This window comes from Gopherus evgoodei, chromosome 1 (assembly GCF_007399415.2).
Source record: "Gopherus evgoodei ecotype Sinaloan lineage chromosome 1, rGopEvg1_v1.p, whole genome shotgun sequence".
Taxonomy (NCBI): Eukaryota; Metazoa; Chordata; order Testudines; family Testudinidae; genus Gopherus; species Gopherus evgoodei.
The window spans coordinates 367,161,286-367,183,603 of NC_044322.1; the positions used below are offsets into that span (position 1 = coordinate 367,161,286).

The 22,318-nt window shown below is 51.6% G+C and overlaps 1 protein-coding gene across 1 annotated transcript in view; it reads left to right on the forward strand.

The window, feature by feature from the left end:
• SND1 (staphylococcal nuclease and tudor domain containing 1) overlaps positions 1-22,318 on the forward strand; it is a 545,960-nt gene that overhangs the window by 75,270 nt on the left and 448,372 nt on the right. The window contains exon 10 of the mRNA XM_030538672.1: positions 778-891. Within this exon, the coding sequence (XP_030394532.1) occupies positions 778-891 (114 nt within the window). The remainder of the gene's footprint in view (positions 1-777; positions 892-22,318) is intronic.

Consider the following 22,318-nt stretch of genomic DNA (forward strand, 5'->3'; position numbering starts at 1 on the left):
TTGGGTAATCGATCTTGGATTATCACCAGATAAGTCTGCTGAATGGTCTGCGGGGAGATGTTGGATGGGATGGGAACTGAGTTACTGCAGAGAATTCCTTCTTGGGTGCTGGCTGGTGAGTCTTGCCCACATGCTCAGGGTTTCGCTGATCGCCATATTTGGGGTCGGGAAGGAATTTTCCTCCAGGGCGGATTGGCAGGGGCCCTGGAGGTTTTTCGCCTTCCCCTGCAGCGTGGGGCATGGGTCGCTTGCTGGTGGATTCTCTGCAGCTTGAGGTCTTCAAACCAATTTTGAGGATTTCAATAACTCAGTCCTGGGTTAGGGGTTGTTATAAAAGTGGACGGGTAGGGTTCTGTGGCCTGTCTTGTGCAGGAGGTCAGACTAGATGATCATATTGGTCCCTTCTGACCTATGAGTCTATGAGCAGGGCCACCTACTACCTCCTTTTTAATTCATCATCATGTTCCCTGTGATAACCAGAGTTTACCAGGGCTTCTCAAAGCCTTTGGGGGACTGTATTATGCCCAGTGTCACCCTCACCAAGCTTAATGGCTGGACTGTGTTGCTGAGCATCTACAGGCTGAGGTGCCTGGGCTGAGGAAGGCCAGTGCTGGTTTTGGCAATGCTGGTGAGGTGGGTGCCTGGTGGGTTCACGTGATTGCTGGGACCTGCAGGCTGGTGGCCTTGCACCTGGGGGTTGGATGCACCTGAGATGGATGTTGGACTCTGCTTGTGCACAACCAATATTCATCTCTGTATCTTCCTCCTCATCTCTAGGTGATGCAAGTGCTAAATGCAGATGCCATTGTGGTTAAGCTGAACTCTGGAGACTACAAAACTATTCATCTGTCCAGCATCCGACCACCTAGACTGGAAGGAGAAGGCACCCAGGTAAGGCTCCTTTGGTCCTGTGCCCTGTTGCAGGCGAGGTGACTTATTTCAAGTTTAAAATAGGACTGAGGCTTGGGGACGGGATGAATCCCTGAACAGCAGGATGGCTTCTGAGTTCCCCCATGACACAGGGCAAAGCCTCTGGCAGCTCGTTGCACCTCCATTTTTAGAGGATGTTGCTGTTCTGACTGCTAGTGTCTGTATGTGTGGGGAGATGCTATACAGAAGACGTGACTCTTACCTAAAGTAGGTAGTCTCCTGAGCTCCTGATGCAGAACCCACACAGGAAGCGGTTCCAGCGTGCCATACCCACTTGCTCTGGCGTAAGGTTTTCCATCACATTCAGTGTAAGGCTCCCTTTGCTCAGCTTCGTCCTCTTTCTCATGGAGAAGGATCACTGCCTAGAGGGTAAAGCGAGAGGGCTTTCTGCATGACCTTGGGTGAGTCAATTGCCCCTTGCTGCCTGTATCCCTAATCCCCGCGCCCATACAGAATATCTGTCTACCTCACAGGGAGTCCGTGTGGGTTGTGAAGTGCTTTGAGACTCTGGGATGGTAGGTGCTACAGAATTGCCAAGTGTTACTTGCATGGTGTTAAAGGACTAGCCCAGGCTATGGTCACTGTTAACAGGAAGCAGCCTGGAGCTCTCCTCGTGTTGAGAGAAACATACCCCTGGTGCTGAGATAAGCAGGTGTGTGCACAGTTCCAGTGGACCCTGCTGTTCAAGTTCCTAGCTCCTTGTATTGCTTGTCTATAGGGGTTCTATGCAAGCGATGGGTGCACCCAGAGAATCCTAATCAGTTCAGCCACCAGTCTTTATTCCACTGCTGTTTTCTAATATTTCTGAATTAAAAGATGAGAAATCCAAGAAACATTACAGAGGGAATGAGTGAGAACATGTTAAATCCTCCTGGTTTTTCCTCCTTCCTTTCTCTTGCTCAGCAGGGCTCTGGCAACAGAGTTCCTTCAACTGGGAGGGAGGCGGGGATGGGATTATTGCTTAACTGGGGGGAAATGATCATGTCTCAAGAACAGCCGGTTGAAGCTGAACCTGAGCAAAACAGAGGTGATGCTGGGGGGCTAGAGGGAAGTATTTGGAGAAGTTGGCGGCCATGTTGTAGTCTCCTTTGATTGAAGGGTCACACCCCCACTTTGTCAATTCAGTCTGTAGTCTAGGAGGTCTTTTGGACTCCTTGCTGATTCTGAGCTCTCACATCACAGCAGCTGCAACCACGCCCTGGTTGGCTGGGAGTCCCCATGCCATCCTTGTGGACAAAGACCTGGCTCAGTTGTTCGTGCCTGTCACCTCTTAGTTGGACTACAGCAAGGCATGAAACCTTCCACACACAGAAAACTCCAACTAGTAGGGACTCAGCAACGTATGCTACCACAAATGTACCACACCTGTCCTACGCTCGCTACGCTGGCTTTCCACTGAGCTTCAAATCAAGTGCAAGGTCTTGGTCGTTACCTTCCAAATGGTCCATGATCTGAGCCCAGGATACTGAAAGAGGTTGATCTGTGGTTGTCTAGCCCAGTGGAATGCTCTGTAATAGGAGTAAAGCTCATCTGTGTGGCAGACAGAACCTTCCATGGGGTGGTCTGAGACTGGGGGAAAATTCTCCAGGAGCTAAAGACCATCACAAACTTCACTACCTTCCAATGCAGGGGCAAAGCCCATTTCTTTGATAGAAACACAGCGACAGGTGCACTTGTTTCAAAAACCAAAATAAACTACCAAAGCAGACACTCCAGTGCACATGCTTCATGCCTCTGGGGAGAAGATTAGAGAACAAACCCTGCGTGACAGATGTGTGGCTTAGTGTGCCACTGGAAGGAGCTAGACACTAGTGATGAGAGCAGTATAAAACAGATATCAATGAGAATAGGACAAGTGTCCCCACTGAGAATCCCATTTCAGTGCAATTCTAGTTATGCCTTCCTGTGCAGCCTCTTCTCTGCTTTAGTATGTTCTTTGTGATCGTCTCTCCGGTAAAAGGGTTACAGCACCCACAGCCATACTTAGATTTGATTTTAGCACTGCAGAAGGCTGCATGTGAAGTGCTGCAGAGATGGAGCTCTGTGTAAGCATTACGCTTAAGAGCAGTGCTGTAGCTAAGGCTGGCAAAGTGCTCAGTGCCTGAAAAGAAGGTCTTGGAGGGCCCCATAATACCCCTTGGGCTGGAGTGTCTTATTGTTCCCAGCCCAGTGGTTTTGAGAATTCCACTAGGGCCCCAGGTTAGTGACAGGGTTTTTGAGACCTCGGGCGGATTTCAGGCTCTCTTGTTCTCTGGCTTATTTGACTTAAAATATTAGACTCCTGTGGACTGGTCAGTCAGAGCAAGGTGTCGATCACTGCTTTAAAAATCCTGATGTTGAGGTCCTTGGGAAATGTTACAGTGCACGCCCAGTCCAGTTCCACTCATTTGAACCGATCTCCATTGGAGGCCTCTTGTAAGTAAGCATGAACTGTATCTAGAACACTGTGCACTGAAGGCATTGAAATTCATACAAACAGTTGTGCGCTCCTCAGAGCTTGCTGCTTTAACCCATGCTGTTTCAAGGCACTGGAGTAGGTTCTGATCCTGTCTCTGGCACGGATGTTATCTGACTCTGTTCCCTGTCTGTAAAATGTAAGGGCTGTGGTGATGAGGGCCTTAGATTCTGCCCTGTTTCCCCCTTGTTTCATCTCGTCTGTACGTTCCTGGGAGCAGGGATCATGTCTTTCTATATTCTAGTAGCTCCCAAGGGCCTCACAATAAACTCTAAATGCCAAATGCATTTAGTGCTTGTAGCTGAATATGGTCACCTGTGCACATGACTGTTGTGATTCTCTAGCGACGAACCCACGTAGTAGGAGTTTATTCCATAGTATAATGCTGCATTAAGGTTAAGACTTCACATGCTTGAAAGTTAAGAATTTGTTTTCCTGTAGCAGCCTTTGCTCTGCCTACAGTCCCTGATCAGTCTGATGTGAACAGTCACTGTGTTGTGTGGTGCAATTAGGGGAGCCATACCTGGCCTCAGTTTTTTATATATTTATATATATATAAGGCAATAACATCCAAAATCGTACATGTGTTTAGCGGGTGGAGTTGGGGTTGCTGTGGGAACCAGCACTTGGAAATTCCTGACTTCGGCAATGTTGCATTAATTTGTATGCATGTAATCGTGAATAACTTCCAAGATTAGATGGTCCCTCCTGCTGTTTCCTTTGCACCCTGGTGAATCGAGCACCCCATTTAGATTGCAGGAGGGAAATGTGGCCAGGTTAGAGGGCATGGAGTGCCAGGAGCTGACTGGTAGAAGGAGCTCACTTTTCATAGATCACACAGCCAGACTGAACTGTTTTGGCCAGTGTGTCTGACCTGCTGTGTAACATGGGCCATAGAACTTCTTCACAATAATTCCAAGAGCAGATCTTTCAGAAGCTTCCAACCTTGATTTAAAAATTGTCAGTGATGAAGAATTCACCATGACCCTTGACATTGGCCTTGCTTGTTGACTTGTCCCAGGGTAGCAGTGGTGACAGGTGCCATCATGACAGCTCCAGTGCCCTGCAGACCTGTCCTGTGAGGGAGCTGCCCAGCTGAGCTTGGGTCATCACACGGCCCCTGCCTTGCTGAGCAGAATGTGTAGTGTCCTTGTTAAGTAGCCTGCTTTCTCCTCAGAGTCCCAGAAGACCAGCAGAATGGTTACATCCTGGCAGTGCTGCCAGCTCTAGGCTTCGCCTTTGTATGTATTTGAAAATTATATTTCCTCACTTAAAGTACCATGTCCTCCATAGCACAGGGGTTAATGCCTTTCCACTCTTCTGGGACACTGGCCTCACCTCCTTCATCTCTACTTGGTCTGCAGACGATTGAAGTTTACTGCTGAGGTGACCTTCTAAGCGTATCCCTTGCAGCCCTGAAATCAAGGTCCATGATCAAAAGCAGGATTCTCTTCCCACCGTCAGGGCTCAGATTGTGTTGTGTCCTAATGCTCAGGCAGCGTTATGCTGCCACTTCCCTTCAAATTGCTTGGGCGTGTTTTTTGTTCAGCCTCGGAGGCTGGAGCTGGCAGTTGGCTGTGTTTGGGAAATGCAGTGTCATGTGTGCTGACCTCTGGAGCGCTGTCCTTGATATAGGGGTTTGAGGCCAGCAGTACGCACTGCTTTCAGATGGGAGACTCCATTTGAAACAAGCACAAGGGCTGACAAGATCCCAAAGGTTGCATGTGTGTGCTGTGTGTATGGTTAAAAATATGCCACAAGAACCGGAAATGGCCGCCTCCTCTCACCCAATGTGCTGGTCCTTTCCTGGCATCTGACAGCAATGCGGTAGTGATCAGTCCCTCCCATATGGCTTCATACATTGTACCACTGCAGAGTAGACAATGGGATTCTGTGAGAAGTCCGCATGGTCAAACACCTGTTTTGACACTTGTACCCTAATGATCACTGCATCCAGGTGTGTAAAACAACAAACTTCCTGGGTCTGAATCGCCATCTAGCCAGGACACTGCTGAGTCTCCCCCCCCCCCCCCCCCCCATGTCCGTCTGATTTGTTTTGCCACGTTTGACATTCTTTACCTGCAGCCAAGTAACCCTTGAATTTCAATGTGTGCCTATCTGCTTGGGCCTACTGCTTCCTACCTCTGCCTTCGGGCTGGACTGCTGAGCGCAGGTAGCCTGTATTTGGGGCTCCTCCCTTCCTATTAGGTCCCTCTGTTAAACTCCCTGCAGGGACTAACCCATGTCCTAAAGGGCTGTTACCTGCCTCATCCTCTGGGTCACCAGGCCCATGTCCTTGTTTTGATGGCACGCTGCTCAGGCAGAGGTTCCCAAACTCTTTGCCGGCATGACCCCATTTGAATGAAGTATTGCTTGCTGTCACCCTAGACAGCATGGAGGTTTGAAGAGCAAACTGGTGTCCTTCCATGCACTCTGCGTGTGAGGTCACGCTGCATGGAGGGCACCATTTCCTCCACAATGACCTTGTATGGTGAGGGTGAGGTCACGCTGGGTGGAGAATGCCATTTGCTGGAGCAGAATGGCGCCCGCCATGCATCCTGGCATCTCACACACCATACATGCACGGTCAAGGTGTGCAGAGCAAAGGAACGTGCTCCACATGTGAGGGATCGCAACCCACCGCATGGGAACTGCTGTACTAGGGGCTGGGGCTCAGTCTGTGGTGTGCCGTAGTGAGCAGCGTTTCAACCTGCTCAGTAAATAGAAGTTTTTTGGGAAACTCCTAGTTCTTGGTGTAAGCTGCAGGTCACACTGTTTGCCAGAAGCTGGGAATGGGCAACAGGGAATGGATCACTTAATTCCGTGTTCTGTTCATTCCCTCTGGGGCACCTGGCATTTGCCACTGTGGGAAGACAGGACACTGGGCTAGCTGGATTTCTGGTCTGACCCAGTCTGGCCGCTCTTATGTTGTTATCTAGCTCCTGTTGGAAGGCCTAGGGCCACTCGCGGCTCAACTGCATCATTTGTTAATAGACTGTAGGCTCTTTGGAGCAGAACCCATTGTTCTGTGTGCATAGTGCTTCCAGGACAAGGGGGCTTCCATGCAGCTGATGGGTTTGGGGAGTCTCCTGTAATAGACGTAAATGAAATCGATCCAACTTCTTCAAATCACTGATCCTGAAGCTGTGGCCTCTGAACTTGAGCTCCATGCTGGGCAAGCGAGCACATCCGGTTACTAACCAGGAGCAGGAGGTGAGAATGAGTGAACGCTGGAGCAGCTTGCTCTCTTGGGAATGTCACTGGGAGCCTCGTGCCTACAGAGATGAATACTTTCCAATAATTCTGAGCCTGGGCTGCAGGGTTCTGATTGTGGTCGCTGCATTTAAAGACTCTGCTATTTCAAAGGGGGATGGGGTTGGGGTTGAAGAGGAATCTCTGAGATAACTTTGATCCTCCTCTGCCTTGTAGTGCTGGCTCCTGCTTTTGGCAGGGGCAGGCTAGATGTGGAGCCTACTGGAGAGTGACAGTCATAGCAGTTAGAGGGGAAATACTTGTCTGGCCCGTGCATCCGTCCCTGTGGGCTGGGAAAGTTCTCCATGGTGCCTTCTGCAAGGCTTCAATCCCTCCAGCTTTGGTCATCTCCACTGCTATTCTCTGAACTCCCCTTTACCTGCCTCTTGCTGCTGTTTTGAACTGGCTGCTGGCTTACGAACCAAGAGCTCCTGCGAGAGCTTTGTGAGCTAGTATTCTCCCTGGCCTGTGAGGAGTTTCTGCACATGCAGCTGCAAATTGCATGGGCTTCTAGGCCCCATCTGTCAGCTTAACCTCTAATTTGCAGCAGCCATCAGGTCACAGCAAGTGTCCCTCGCGTCTGTGCTTTGGGTTCGTTCTGCCCCAGCTGCATTAGCTCGCATTTGCACAGGTTGAATCTTATTTCCTGCCCATATTTTTTTTCCTGACTTCTCTAGCTTCAGTGGTGCTTGCATGGCTGCCTAATTACCTGTGAATGTAATTAATGGGGTGTTTACCCCCGTTAAATACGGTGAGACCTCAGCCAGGTCCTTGTGGTGCCCCTCTGGCCACCTACTCTAATTGGCTGTTGCCCTTTATCGTTGCATGTTCTGTCCTCTAGTGATGGTCAGTATGCGGTCATGTGACCAGCCTTCAGAAATGTCATTGTAAGATAGTGCTGTACCAGCTGCTGTGCTAGAATTCAGACATTAAATCCTCCCTGGCAATGGGCACGGTAGAAGAACCTGAATGGAGTTCAGTAATTTTCCTCAAACAATGTCAGGTTTCTCTCAAGCGCTCTCAGAGGGTGCTCTATGCTGGACAGAACAAGTCGTCCCTGCCTGCAGGAGTCTGCAACATAAACTGGCAACATGTGCCCAGGTGTGGCTGCTAATGACCATCTAGTCTATGGGTTGACGACAACTTTCAGTAATGGAGTTAGTGTTTTCTGGCAGGATGTGACTACACCTGCCCTGCCATGAGTTTGCCAGGTGAGGATTCTGGCTTCATTTCAGTTTTTAAAAGTTAATGGTTTGCTCTTGCTTTCCAGACTGGGGAAGATTTCAAAGCCACTTATCGTAACTGGAATCCCCAGTAGGTATGTGCCGGGCTGGGCTGTGTTGGATGCTACACACTTCTTCAAGTGGTTGTTCGTGTCCATTCAAAGTAGGTGTGTGTGCACTGCGTGCATGCCAGCCGGAAGATTTTCCCTAGCAGTGTCCGTAGGGTCAACCTGGGCGCCCTATAAAGGGGCCTACCGACCCTCCACTCCCTCAGTTCCTACTTACCGCCGGTGACGGCTAGCTGGAACTTCTCTTGCGTAGCAAGTTGGCAGTGTCCTATCCTTACTATTTAATCCGTGTATTCAGTTAGATCTTTGTATACGGTTTTTGTAGGTGGGGGAGTCCCCCCCCAAGTCTTTGTTGCTCGCTGGGGCATGCCCGGGTCAAACTCTGCAAGGACTATGGGAAATTCATGCCCAAGAGTGACCCGCACTCTGCGCGTTTGCGGTGCTTTGGAGAGAGCCACGAAAAGGACCGGTGCTCTATCTGTAGAGGCTTCTGCCTGCGAACTCTTAAGGACAGGGCTCAAAGACTTAGAGTCCTCCTGATGGAGGTGGCCCTGTGGCCACCCTTGGACCCAGAACCGGCCGAGGCGGTGCCCAGCACATAGTCCTCGGTGCGGAGTGCCCCGGCACCGGCATCAGGACTTAGGGCCCAGCCCAAGTCATCAAAAACCCGGCACTGGACGGAGTTGGGTCATAGGAAGTCAGCCTCAGTGCGGCACCGCTTGCCTTCACCCGTGCCCGCCAAGAGAAGGAAGCCGGTGAGGGATCAGTCACCCCACCAGGATCCGAGGCCGATGCCGTCCGCGGGTGCAAACGGACAGGCTGGGCTACAGCCCTTGGTGGTTCCGTCAACTCCTGCATCACAGAAAGGGCGGTTGAGTCCGGACCAGCCTAATTCCCTGGACCTCAACAGAGACATACGCCCCCCGTTGTTGCCAGAGGCCTTCAAAATGGCCTCAGACCTAATGGGTCTCCTGGTGTCGGCCTCCCCGCATCGTAGGGAGTTGTCTACAATTTGCCATCCCCTGGTACAATCTAGAGGCAAACCGGCCATGCTGTCACCTCCCTCTGCTCACTGTGCTGTGAAGGCGGCACCGGACCAGATGAGAGGCTCCTCCCCACCGCTCTCCATCGTCACCGGGCGCTGCTCCCCCCAGGTCCTCTTACTCAGAGACCTCAGATTCAGAGGCAGACTCTTATTGCTCCAGCTGGTCGCGAAGCAGGAGATCGGTTTCGGGGGTGAGCCACCAACGTTACCCGCAATGGCAGCAACAATGGCAGCCGCCCTCACAGTGGCCGTTTTGGACTCTCTGGGCCTACCATCAGTCGGTAGGCCAGGCGTTTGGCCCTCGGTCACGGTCAGCTTCGGTGTCCTCGATGTCAGTGGCCCCGGCGCAGCTGCCTCCCCCACCGGCACCGTCGCTGGGCAGGGGTGTGCCATTGTCAAGTTCAGCACCCCCTAACCGGGCAGCGGTTTCAGTTTGGACTCCGCCGGCACCGCATGATACACCAAGCCACTCCCTGGTGACCCTGGTACTGGCCGCAGTGCCGCATTTGGACTCGGAATCGGCACCGCAACCTCACACCGTGTGCTGCAGGACCCCAAGGGGCTGCATGCACCGAAGGAAGGGCCGCTCCATGTAACCTCCTCGTCGTCCTCCCCAGACGAGGCGGTCTTGGGCACGGCTGCTGCACCAGCTCTAGAGGACACTCGAATCCTCCAACAATTGCTTCAGCGAGCAGCTCAGAGCCTCGCAATCCAAGCGGAGGAAATATAGGTGGATGCGGACCCTGTAGTGGACATTCTGGCTCCCTCAGGACCATCCAGGGTGGCCTTCCCACTGACAGACTATAGTGGATACGTCCCGCACCCTATGGCAAACACTGGCCCCTACTGCCAAGAGGACGGAGCGGCGCTACTTCGTCCCCTCTAAAGGGCACGAACACCTGTACACCCACCCTCCCCCTGACTCCCTGATAGTAGATGCGGCTAACCAGCGGGACCGTCAAGGGTTTCAGGGGTCAACACCGACGAGCAGGGACGTGAAAAGACTTGAGCTCTTTGGCAGGAAGGTGTACTCCACTAGGGGACTCCAACTCCGCATTGCCAACCAGCAGGCAATAGCAAGCCGATATGGCCACAGCTTGTGTTCGGCCACGTGGAAGTTTGCAGAGCTCCTTCCCCAGGACTCGAGGTCAGAGTTTTCAGCCCTAGTGGAGGAGGGCAAACTGATCTCCCAAGCCCTCTCTAGGCCGCGCTAGATGCGGCGGACTCAGCCTCGCGCACCCTGGCCACGGGCCTGGTCATGCGGCGGGGAGCCTGGCTCCAGGTCTCGGGCCTGCCCTATGAGGTCCAGCAGACAATTCAAGACATCCCCTTTAAGGGGCAGATGCCGTTTTCGGAGAAAACGGACAAACATCTCCATAGCTTATAGGCCTCAAGGGCCACGCTTTGCTCGCTGGGGCTTGCATATCCCTGTGACCCAGCACAGACAGTTTAGGCCACAGGCGGCCCCTCGCCCATACCAGCCACAGACTCGCCAGGAGCTGAGGTGCAGGCGGAGCAGAAATGGCAGGAGGCGTCACCAGCGCCACTCCTCCAGCCAGGCGTCTGGCCAATCGAGACCACCATCAGGGCCTAGATCCCCTATTTGATGGTACGGTCGAGGGCGACCTACCAGTCGAGACTCTGGATCCTTCCACCCCTACCTTTGGGTCACATCTGTCCCACTTCTGCCATGCCTGGTCCCAAATCACGTTGGACAGATGGGTGCTCCACACGGTAGAGAGGGGATATTCTATCCAGTTCTCCTCCCTTCTGCCCCGCCAACCCCCCTCCCCGTCCCTCTTCAGGGACCCATCTCACGAGCAACTTCTAATTCAAGAAGTGCAGTCCCTCATGGAGGCAGGGGCGGTGGAGGAAGTCCCGCGGGAGCTCAGGGGCAGAGGCTTCTACTCCCGGTATTTCCTCATACTGAAGGCGAAAGGGGGCCTGAGACCCATCGTAGACTTGCGGTGGCTGAACAAGTTTGTGCGAAAACTCAAGTTCCGCATGGTCTCCCTGTCCTTGATTATCCCCTCCCTGGATCCAGGAGATTGGTATGCTGCCCTCGACTTAAAGGACGCCTATTTCCACATTGCCATAATTCCACGGCACTATCGGTACCTCAGGGTCGTCATGGCCGGTGCCCATCTGCAGTTCACTGTGCTCCTGTTCCGCCTGTTAGCTGCTCCCAGGATCTTCACGAAGTGCATGGCAGTCGTGGCGGCCTTTCTGTGCAGATGGGGCATCCAGGTATTCCCCTACCTGGATGGCTGGCTCATAAAGGGCTGCTCCAGGGAGCAGGTAGAGACCCAAGTGCTGTTCATCAGGCGGACCTTTCTCGATCTGGGCCTCCTCTTGAATGAAGCCAAGTCCACCCTGTCTCCGACACAACGAATAGAGTTCATAGGAGCGGTTCTGGACTCCACCCAAGCCAAAGTGTACCTGCCGGAGTCCAGGTTCTGTGCAATTTCCGAGCTCATCCTTGGGCTGCACCATGCCCCGGTTACTCACAGCGTGAGTTTGCCTCCAGCTGTTGGGCCACATGGTGGCGTGCACCTATGTGGTGGTTCATGCCAGACTCTGGCTTCGCCCACTACAGTCCTGGTTAGCGACAGTTTATCGCCCAGCCAGGGATCCCCTGGACTCAGTGGTGTCCGTTCCCCGCTTGGTGCTGAGCTTGCTGCGGTGGTGACTTGACCTGCGGGAAGTCTGCATGGGTGTCCCCTTTGCTGCCCCGCAGCCCTCCCTCTCCCTGGTGAGGGACGCCTCGGATCGAGGTTAGGGAGCGCACCTGGGATGTCTCAGGACGCAGGGCTTCTGGTCGCCGAAGGACCTCGAGTTTCATATCAATGTCATGGAGCTGAGAGCGGTCTGCCTGGCGTGTATGACCTTCCGGTCCCACCTGGCTGGCAGTTGTTTCAGTCCTTCTGGACAACACGGTGGCAGTTTTTTATATCAACAAACGGGGGTGCACGCTCCTCTCCCCTATGCAGGGAAGCCCTCATGCTGTGGGATTTCTGCATTCACAATGCCACTCACCTGACGGCGTTCTATCTTCTGGGGGAGCAGATCGGTTTGGCGGACACTCTCAGCTGCTCGTTCCAGGGTCACGAGTGTTCTCTCCAATGGGATGTGGTGTGCTCAATTTTCCAGCTCTGGGGCTTTCCCCGGTTAGACTTGTTTTGCTTCGAGGGAAAACAGGAAGTGCCGACGGTTCTGCTCCCTCCTGGGCTGCAGTCGGGGGTCTCCGTTGGACGCCTTCCTACAGCCGTGGGAGGACGATCTGCTATATGCCTTCCCTCTGATCCTCCTGATACACAGTGTGCTTTTAAAGATTCGCAGGGATCACGCCAGGGTAATTCTGATAGCTCCGGCGTGGCCGCACCAGCACTGGTACACATCGCTCCTGCACATCTGTTCAGGCGCCCCTGACACTGCTCCTCCTCCCGGACCTGATCACGCAGGACTGGGGCTCCCTGCACCATCCGGACCTCGGGTCCTTTCACCTCACAGCCTTGGATGCTCCATGGCTGAATCCGGTGGAGTTGCAGTGCTCCCAGCAGGTCAGACAGGTGCTGCTAGGTAGCAGAAAACTGTCAACTAGGACTACCTACCTGGCCAAATGGAAGCGCTTCTCCATACGGTCGGGTCAGCGGAGTCACGACCAGCTGGGGGTACCAATCCCCGCTGTCCTCGACTATTTGCTTCACCTAAGACAACTGGGCCTCTCCCTTTCCTCCATTCGCGTACACTTGGAGGCCATATCTGCTTTTCATCCGGGAGAGGGGGGTGCCTCGGTGTTTGCGAACCCGCTGGTTGGGCGTTTCCTCAAGGATATGGACAGGCTCTTCCCGCATGTGTGTCAGCCGACCCCTGCTTGGGACCTGAATCTCAGGGACTCCCTTTGAGCCTCAGGTTCGTGCTCCCTGCTGTACCTGTCGTACAAGACCGCCTTCCTGGTGGCCATCACCTCGGCCCGACGGGTGTCGGAGCTTCGAGCGTTAACGTCTGAGCCCCCGGACACAGTCTGCTACAAGGACAAGGTCCAACTTAAACCTCATCCGGCTTTCCTACCCATGGTTGTTTCACTGTTCCATATGAGCCAAGATATCTTTCTCCCGGTATTTTATCCGAAACCACATTCCTCCAGTGAAGAGCAGAGGCTACACTCCCTGGATGTCCGCAGGGCCGTGGCTTTTTACATAGCATGTACCAAGCCGTTCAGACGCTCGACCCAGCTCTTCGTCGCAGTGGCGGAAAGGATGAAGGGGCTCCCGGTCTCCTCTCAGCGGATCTCTTCGTGGATCGCGACCTGCATCCGGAAATGCTACCGTATAGCTAAGACCCCTGTCCCTCCGGTCACGGCCCACTCCACTAGGGTGCAGGCCTCCTCTGCGGCTTTCCTGGCTCAGGTTCCAACTCAGGAGATTTGTAGAGCGGCCACGTGGTCCTCCATCCACACGTTCTCGTCTCAGTATGCCATCACGCACCAGGCGAGGGAGGACGCAGCCTTCAGGCTTGCAGTTCTACAGTCAACAGTGATCTCCGACCCCGCCACCTAAGGTTAGGCTTGTGAGTCACCTACTTTGAATGGACATGAACAACCACTCGAAGAAAAAACGGTTACCCACCTTTTAGTAACTGTTGTTCTTCGAGATGTGGTGTTCATGTCCATTCCAACACCCACCCTCCTGCCCCTCTGTTGGAGTGCCAGCAAGAAGGAACTGAGGGGGTAGAGGGTTGGCGGGCCCCTTTATAGGGCGCCGCGGTGGTGTCACTCCAGGGGGCGCCCGGGCCGACCCTATGGACGCTGCTAGGGGAAAATCTTCCGGCTGGTGTGCACGTGGCATGCGCACGCCTACTTTGAATGGACATGAACAACACATCTCGAAGAACAAGTTACTAAAAGGTGGGTAACCGTTTTTTCCTCTCTCCCCATCTCCACTTGGCTGTCAGTCTTAGCGACCGGCCCGTGCAGTGATGCAGCCAGCTGACCAGAATGCCCTGTCCCCTCCAAGCAGAACTTTGGCACCTCTTCCATATCTCCCTTGGCAGCAAATGCAAAGCACTTGATTTTGGCTCGGAGGGCCTCCCTGCAGAGCAGGTCCTAGGGGCTACTGGCTTGCATTACCTCTGGAGTGGGCTGGAACTACAGGATGGCTAGCACTCTTGGGCACTAGGTTTCTATATTGTGCAAGCTCCTATACTGTGCTGTCCAGGTATATGAAGATTCTGCTCTGCGAAGCTTATTTTGTTGCTTCCATTGTGGGACCGATTTCCCAATCTGGATCTGGGCTCGATTTACAAACCAGCATATGCAGTCCCTGAGCTAAAAGGCTTAATCTTAAAGACCAAAATCAGAGGAAGAGTATGGAATACTAGCTACAATCAAAGTGCTCAGGACAGGTAGGAAGGATCTGGTTAAGGCTAAATTGGTGTGGTTTATTGGGTTGGTGATTGGTTATTCCAAAGCACTCATCCTGTCTGGACCGCAGCAGCACTTACAGTCCGTGCTTCCTCTTTTTAGCTCCCTGGAGAGTGGTTCAGTCCTGGCAATCAGGGTGCTGCTCCCTACCTTCGTTCTGCAGAGTTCAGCGTGTGCTGCTGTGCCCATGCACACAAGTTCAAAGGCTCCCTGAAGTGGGTCTCTGGCCATGCACAGAGCTAGTGCCATCTGGGTGGATGTAGGACTGAGTGCTCCGATGCTTGAAAAGCCCGTTCAGCAAAATGCAGGCACCCTCGCTCAAGGAACTCTTCAGCAGCATCAATTCTAACAGCTTTTCTGGCTTGTTGTTGTTTGAGCGCCATAAAACAGAGTAGGTGGTGAACAGTTAGTAGAGCTGTGCTGGGGAGTGAGATCTCCATCCAACAGAATGCAGATTGGTCCCTAGGCACCTGATACTGTAGATGGAAACTGACAAACTGAAAATTCTGTGTAATAAAATCCTACAGCTTTTCATCTTCTGCCTTCATCACCCAGTGCGAAATGAATTCTGAGTGCAGGAGCTGATAGCATTTAATATCTCTATCGCTTGTCTGTCAAGGAACGTAATATATTCAAATGAAACTGCACCCTCCCCGCTGCCTGTATGCTGGGTCTGCAGGTGCAGCTCTGACGCCACGGCACATAGTGACAGAGTGACGAGCCCTGGTAGGGCAGCTGTCTCCCTGGTGAAATGAGCTCTCCTCTGAGGCAAGTGTTATGAATAAACTCACCACCCCACTCCTCATTTTCACATCCCCTCCAATCATGTGCTTGGAGAGTCCTCTAGAAAGAGCATGTCCATGATCCAGTAGCTGTGGGTTATCTGGGATCATGGCCTCTACATGTCGACCTCTCGTGCTCCCTATTTGCATACGCATGGTTGTTGTTGCTAGTATATTTTTCCTCTTGCAACCAGGGAAGAATCTGACGACGTCTTGGGGTTGATGCCACTTCACTAGCTACAGTATAACTATTACGATTTATTATTGTAGGGTCTCCCTGCAATTTGCTCAAATATCTAGAGATGAGAAAATACCAGGAATTCTGTGTTTTTGTTGTGTGTACCTACTATACTGATAAACCTCAGACAGCCTTCCCATATGACCACCAGCTTTCTCAAAAAGCCCTGGGTTCGTGGCAGACTTGGGTGGCTAACCAATAAAGGCCCTGATGGACCAAGCCTGGGGGGAACTCTATAACAGCACCCCTTTCCTTGAATATGAAAGGAGCTCATGCCTCTGCTGATCGCAGCTGCAATGATTGCCACCCCCATGTGATAAGTCCCAAAGCATTTAGGGGTTTATAGGTTAAAATTGACACATCATGCTCTACCTGGAAACAGCCATGCAGTCAGGGTGTCTCAGAGCCACCTGTTTTAAGCCTTTTGTATGCGGAAGTGTGGGGTCAGCGGACCCATTGATGTATTGAAAAATGTAATGAGCTGACCTTTGTACGAATGTTTAGGGACTGTCCCATCCTTGAACATGCTTAGGCACGTTCCTATGTCGGTGGGGCCATAGTATGGCCAGGATTTTAGCAGCACGATACAGCATGAACCTGTAATTCTCCATGGGTGGTGGTGGTGATGGAGGCAAGAGCTGTTTATGCTATACTTTGTTTCCACCCTCCACCGGTGGTGAACTGAGCCCTAAATTTGCTATGCATGAGGCAGAGCCTTAGGGCTTGGACACTGACTTTCCATCCTGTCATGGGCTGTGGCTCACGGACACACATGAGCACTTAATGCTGCCTAATGAAATGGCTGGATCTAGTTAATAGATGTCTTGGTGGGAGGTGGAAGCCCCGGAAGAGCTCTCTGTAAGTGGCTAATCTGAGTCAATGTGTATTGTCCCACTGACTTAATTTTCTTCCTCTTGACCTCGCCAAAGTCTTGGGGGGTAGGGGGAAGGATGAGGGAGGAGGGGCAGGTGCGCTGGGGTATAGATTTGATAGTCATGCTGCATAAAATAATTTTGTTGTATCCATGCCTACACGTGCTTCAGCCTAGGGAGCTAGGATTCCTTTTTTAGGTTTTTTTAACCAAACCCTTGTTATCTCACTGACATGTTGAGTAGAATCTTGATTTTAATTCAACTTTATCAGATCCTCATTCCCTTGGACAGCTAAATTATAGCATCTCGTTAACAGTTATGTTCTAGAAAGTGACATTTGCACAATTGATGCAATGGCAATACAAATCCTGCTCCGATCCCACAATTTATCTAAATTGTTATCTTAATTGGTAATGCTTTGGGGGGAAAAAGCCAAACACATGGGCCCCAGATGTAGAGAGGAAAAACTGAGGTGGGGGTGGGAGGCATCCGTTGCCTTTATTTGAAAGTAGGATATTTTCTTCTCTTGCTAATGCAGGGAACTTGATCTGGACAGAGCAGCAGGGGTAAATAACATTGGGTTTGTGGATTATTGGCTGGCATGGTGGCTCATCTTTTATATATGATGTGGACTGGTCAGCTCACCTGCCAAGGTCTGTAAAGATGACTGTTTGAGGTGCTGTGAAATAGGGGATTGGGGATTAAAGACTCCAAGGTTGTTCCTGCCTCTGCCACTGACTTGCTATGTGACCATGGGCAAGTCTCTTAAATTGTCAGCTTCTCCATCTGCAAAACAAGGATAATATTGAGGCTTGATTGTACATAAACGGAGTGATCAGTGCTAAGGCAATGCCATATGTAGGCAGCTACTTCACAAAAAAAACATCTTGCCACCCTCTAGCTGAGCAGGATATATCCTGCTCCAAGAAGGGAACAAGGAGATCCCAAGGTTGACTGAGGGGGGGCTTCATTAAGAACGCACAGTGAAGTTCTGCTAGACTTCTCCATCTCGCATGATGCATGGTGGCAGACATGCAGCCCCAAAGGTGCTGGTATTTAGTCCTGACAAGGGTTTTGTCTAGTTCCTCATCTGTCCCATCGTTCAGTGTAGAATGACCTTTGTGTCCTGCTTTTGGCTTTTCTCAGCTCCCCGCTTTTTGCTGCTTAGCTGCTGAAAGGCAAATGGTAAAAGGCAGCAGCATTTGGGGGGAAGGTGAGTTTCTCCTGAACAGCACAAGGGTAGATGGGCACTGAAATATTTCACACTCTTCTGTTTGTATGTGGTTTTATCTACTTTATTCTGCTTCCCTGTGGTTCTACAAAATAATTAGTTTCTCTCTGCCATTTTTTATAGCTTCAGCCCATAGTGTCTGCCACACTTGAGCAAATTTTAGAAAGAGTAATATTTTACTTAAACCCCATTAAACTGCGGTACTTCCTCTCTGTTCCCTTTGCTGTCACTTGGTGATTATGAAGATATTTATGTGCAACTAGAAGCTCTTTTTATATGTTTTATATAAAATATGCATCTTTCCTGCTGGCTTCCTTCAGCAGTGTCACAATGTAGCATGGATTTCACCCCCATGGCAATACCTGGCAGAAGATCTTGAATGGCAGGTTAGCATTATCCTTGCTTTACAGGTGGGGAACTGGAAGCGCAGAGTGGGCAGGTGACTCACCTGGGACCATGCGCAATCAGTGGAAGAGCTGCAGCTAGAACCCAGAGTCCTGTTCCACCCAGCTGTGCTGAGTTACTCGACTGCATTGGATCAGAAAGTGTCTGGGCAGTGCGAGCCTGCTGCATCTATCTGCAATGAATCCACTGGGAACTCTCTTGCCATTTAACACGCATGGTAAAACTAGGTCCCATTTCAAATGCTATATAACTTCATAGGTTAACATCTTACAGCTATTGAGGCTGCTTACTAGAGGACTTGAAAAGTTGGTCACTAAGCAGCTGACACACCCCCTTCCCTGTCTCCTGAAATGTTCAGAGTTTGCAGATTTATCCTCCTCTTAGGTTTTCAGAATAGCTATTCCGATAGAATCGGATCACAGCCGGCTTGAGCAGTTACAAGGCGTTTACCTCAGGAAACGGGCTTTTCTTATTGTGAACTGTCATATCATAGGACTTGTTACTGCAAATAAGGGCTTGTTAAGACCATCCGAGGATCAGTTCTTTAAAACATGCAGTCGTTAGGCAGCACATCAGCCAGTTGGCAGTGCCCTTATTCCATGTAACAAGTGGGGAAGCTGCACCCCTTTTGGTGTCTTAAGCATCTGGGTCACAAGAATCAGTTCAGAACTAGCCCTGGGACAGTGACCATTTAAAATTCTCCCTTTTGCTGGATTTTATTTAACTGTCTCAAACTATTTCCAAAAAAAGGATTGCATTTAATTCTCAGGCCTCTTCCAAATTACGATAACTCCCTTGTTCTCTCTAGATAATTCAGTTTGTGGTGCTTTTCCTGAATCTGCCCTAACCCTAACTGTGCCTTGTAGTAGCCTAAAACCTTCATGCAAAGCGTGGTTCTTTCACAGAAGATTGTTTCCCAGAACAATAAGGGCTCATCCGGTTTCGCTCCCGTTCTTTGCAGCCTGTTGCAAAGGCAAGGTTCAGGTATGCTGTTCTGAGGTTGTGTTGACTTGCAAGGGAAGTGGCTGGTTTGCTTTACAAATCCTCAGGAGTTGTTGAGATGACAGTAAAAGCAATCGTGGCTGAGTCAGATTGCAAGGAGAATCTGGGACTTGGTACATTTAAATGTTAATGGTTCCTGTGGCCAGTTTAGGCCTCTGTCTCCAGCTGGTTGCCAGTGGCAGCATTCAGTGCCTCTCAAAGCATCTGTTAAGTGGCCTCAGGGATTCCTAGCCTTAGGGCATGTCTACATGACAAACTTAAGCCCACCTGTGTTAGGTCGATTTATAGCCACTGCGGTGGTTCATGTCCACACTACCTTCCTTCTGTCCGTGCACGTCCTCCCCAGGAGCGCTTCCACCAGCTTAAGAGGGGTAGGACATGGGCTGAGAGCCTGGGCTCTCAGTTCCATGTAGTTCCACACTCAGCGCTGGGAGCCTGTCTGCCCCTTCTCCCACCCTGCTCCCCGCCAGAATCATGGCAGCCGCCAAGGCTTCTGGGGGCAGTCTAGTGCCTGAGCACCCCCTGCCCGCTGCTGGTGATAACTGCTCACAGCTCAGGCTTTGATGGCCAGCAGCTGATGTAAGTAACTCGCAGTGTTCGTGTAGACACTGCATCGCCCAAACTACATCTACATAACTCTACCTCCACAGGAGGTGTAAGGCTTATGTTGGTGTAGCAGGGCACTGACATCGGCAGGGGCAAGGCTGTAGTTTGTACGCTGTCACGGACTCGCAGATCATGCCCACTCTTGGCCCCGTGCGGTCCGTTGGGGATGCCCCTTTCAGTGCGACAGCCCTTCTTGGGGATCCACTCTCTCTCGGGGTCAGGCCCCTCCACCTTCTGGAACCACACCTCTGAGTCCTCAGCATGCCTGTCTCTGCCATGGGCCCCCTCAGGGAGTCCACGTGCTCTGGACCCCTGGGCCTCCTCACCCCCAAAGGGGTTGATGCCCCCTGTTCTCTAGACCGGAGTGACTCTCAGCCAACATAAACCCTCCTGTTTTATTGAAAGTTGAACACAGCACAAGAAACTCTCAGGGTCTCAGGCCTGGCCTCCCTCAGCCCAGCACATCCCAGTCTCCCTTGCAGCCAGGTAGGCTCTGCCTGCTTCCCCTCGCCAGCTCCGAGCCCCCCTGCTTCCCAGCTGGGCCTCTGATATCCCCGACCCCAAGTCCCATCTCTGTCCATTTTCTTCTCTCCAGGTAAACAGGGTCGTAAACAGGAAGGCCTGGGTCTCGTCTCCTCTCAGCCCTCCTCTGGCTGGAACTGGCTGGTCAGGTCACCAGGGTCCTCTCACTGGCCAGAACCGTCTGAGACTCCTGAGCTGGGTCTCCGGGTCACCAGGTCATCAGTCGCTGGAGTCTCCATCATCCAGGCCATCAGCCGGGGTCCTGAGTTCCCTCTCCGGTCCTCTGTACCAACAAACTCCCTCTCCCCTCACCTCATTAAACCAGTAACACCTGGGAACACTGAGTCCCACCCCCTGTGCATGCAAACCACTGGAAAACACAGAAACCCCCCCACTTCATCACATACGCTGACATAATTAGGTCGACAGAAGTGCCTTACTTTGACCTAACTCTGTAGTGTAGACGTGGCCTTAGCCTTGTCTCCCCTCTTCTGTTAGATCTGCACTGAGCCTAAGCTAGGCCTCCCACCATGCTGCTCTGTACTCTCACCTCCTCACTGCTAACATCTCGTGCACCTTCGCTTTGCACAAGCTCCCAGAATGCCTTGCACTGCCCTTGTATCTCCATGTGCAGTTGGTGTGCGGCTGGCTTCTCAAGTTTCTGGCAGCCTGGGAATTCCATGGAGCTCTTCTCTGAAAAACTGGCAGGCCTGAAAGCTCCAAGGGCTCCTTTACCTTCATCTTCCCCGGTGGAGCTAGCCCGCTCTGGAGCGTAAATGGGCTGTTGAAGGTCCCCCAGTTCCCCGGCATGTTCCCTTCCCTCTAGCCACAGCCAGACTATTTACACGCTCAGTAACAATTCATTGCAGCCAACTGGATTCCTTTGCCTGTGGCTTAGAGCTTTCCAGCTTGGCTTTGATGCTGCATTTTACTATCCCCTCCTATCTCTCTTTAAAGGGGCAATGGTAGTTTTGTTCACTTTCTTATCTATGAAGTAAATTCCTGTGTTGGGTTCAACCGAGGCTCTCTGAGGCAGAGCTGTGAGTGTGCTGTTTGAAAGGATGTTCATAGCTATGTAAGTAAGGGAAGTGCTTGGATCTGACAGACTGAGGCTCGTTAGTCTGCTCCCTAGAAATCCAGCCTTTTGAGTTGAGGACTGTCTTCAAGGCTGAGTTTTTAATATTTATCTATGAAGTGGAGTGCAGGTGGGGGGAGGGGAAATTATCGGAAGCAGTAATTAAAGTAGGACCCTGTCTCTGGAATTCTGCACTCATTTTCCCCCTTCTGATTTCCAGGATGCAGTGCTGGAGGATCCTCCTCCGTTCTCCTTATTGTGCACATGCATGTGGCTTTCAAAGAATCATACACATTAGCTGCAGAACGTCACTTGCACCTAGCCCTCACGCCTTCCTGTATGGGCTTGTTCCCTACCATACCTTTGTTCTGCTTGATTTTTCAATGCCTCAAGTGATGGGGTTTCTTTTGGGACACTATGCCACTAGCAAACAAACTCGTCAGGAAGATCATGAGCTTTCATTTTTCTGCAGTTAATTTCTAGCTTTTGCTTCTGTTCAATTTCTTTAGAGCCACTCTTGGTGTTTACAGCCTCCTTGCGGCTATGGCATTGCACTGGGATTCTGGAGACCTGGGTTCGATTCCTGATTCCCTTGTGTGAGCTTGAGCAGATTAGGAGCAGTGTTGCAATCTGTAATATGGGGATTGTCCCCTGCCTCTCAGGGTATGGCTACACTTACAGTTTTGCAGCGCTGGGAGTTACAGCTGTGTTTGTACAGCTGTGTAGGGACAGCGCTGCAGTGTGGCCACACTGACAGCTACCAGCGCTGCAGGGTGGCCACGTTTGCAGCACTTGCAGCGCTGTTGGGAGTGGTGCATTGTGGGCAGCTATCCCAGCATTCAAGTGGCTGCAACGTGCTTTTCAAAAGAGGGGGGTGGGGTGGAATGTGACAGGGAGCATGGAGGAGACAGACAGAATGGATTTTTGGAGTTGACACTGTTCTCAGCTCCCTGCCTTGCAAGTTCTAAGGACTGTGCCTACCTTCAATCATTTTAAAAGTTTTAACTCCCTTCCTCCACTCCTCTCTCATTCACTAAATGCAAATTATGTACTGCTAAATACCCGTCAGACCAGATCAGCAACTGCTGAACATGGACTTCCCCCTCCCCCCCGCCGTGTGAGAGTGCTATTTCTCTCTTCAAGCAAACGGCTGTGAACCTTCCAAAGTAATTCCCCTGCCTGCCTCAGCT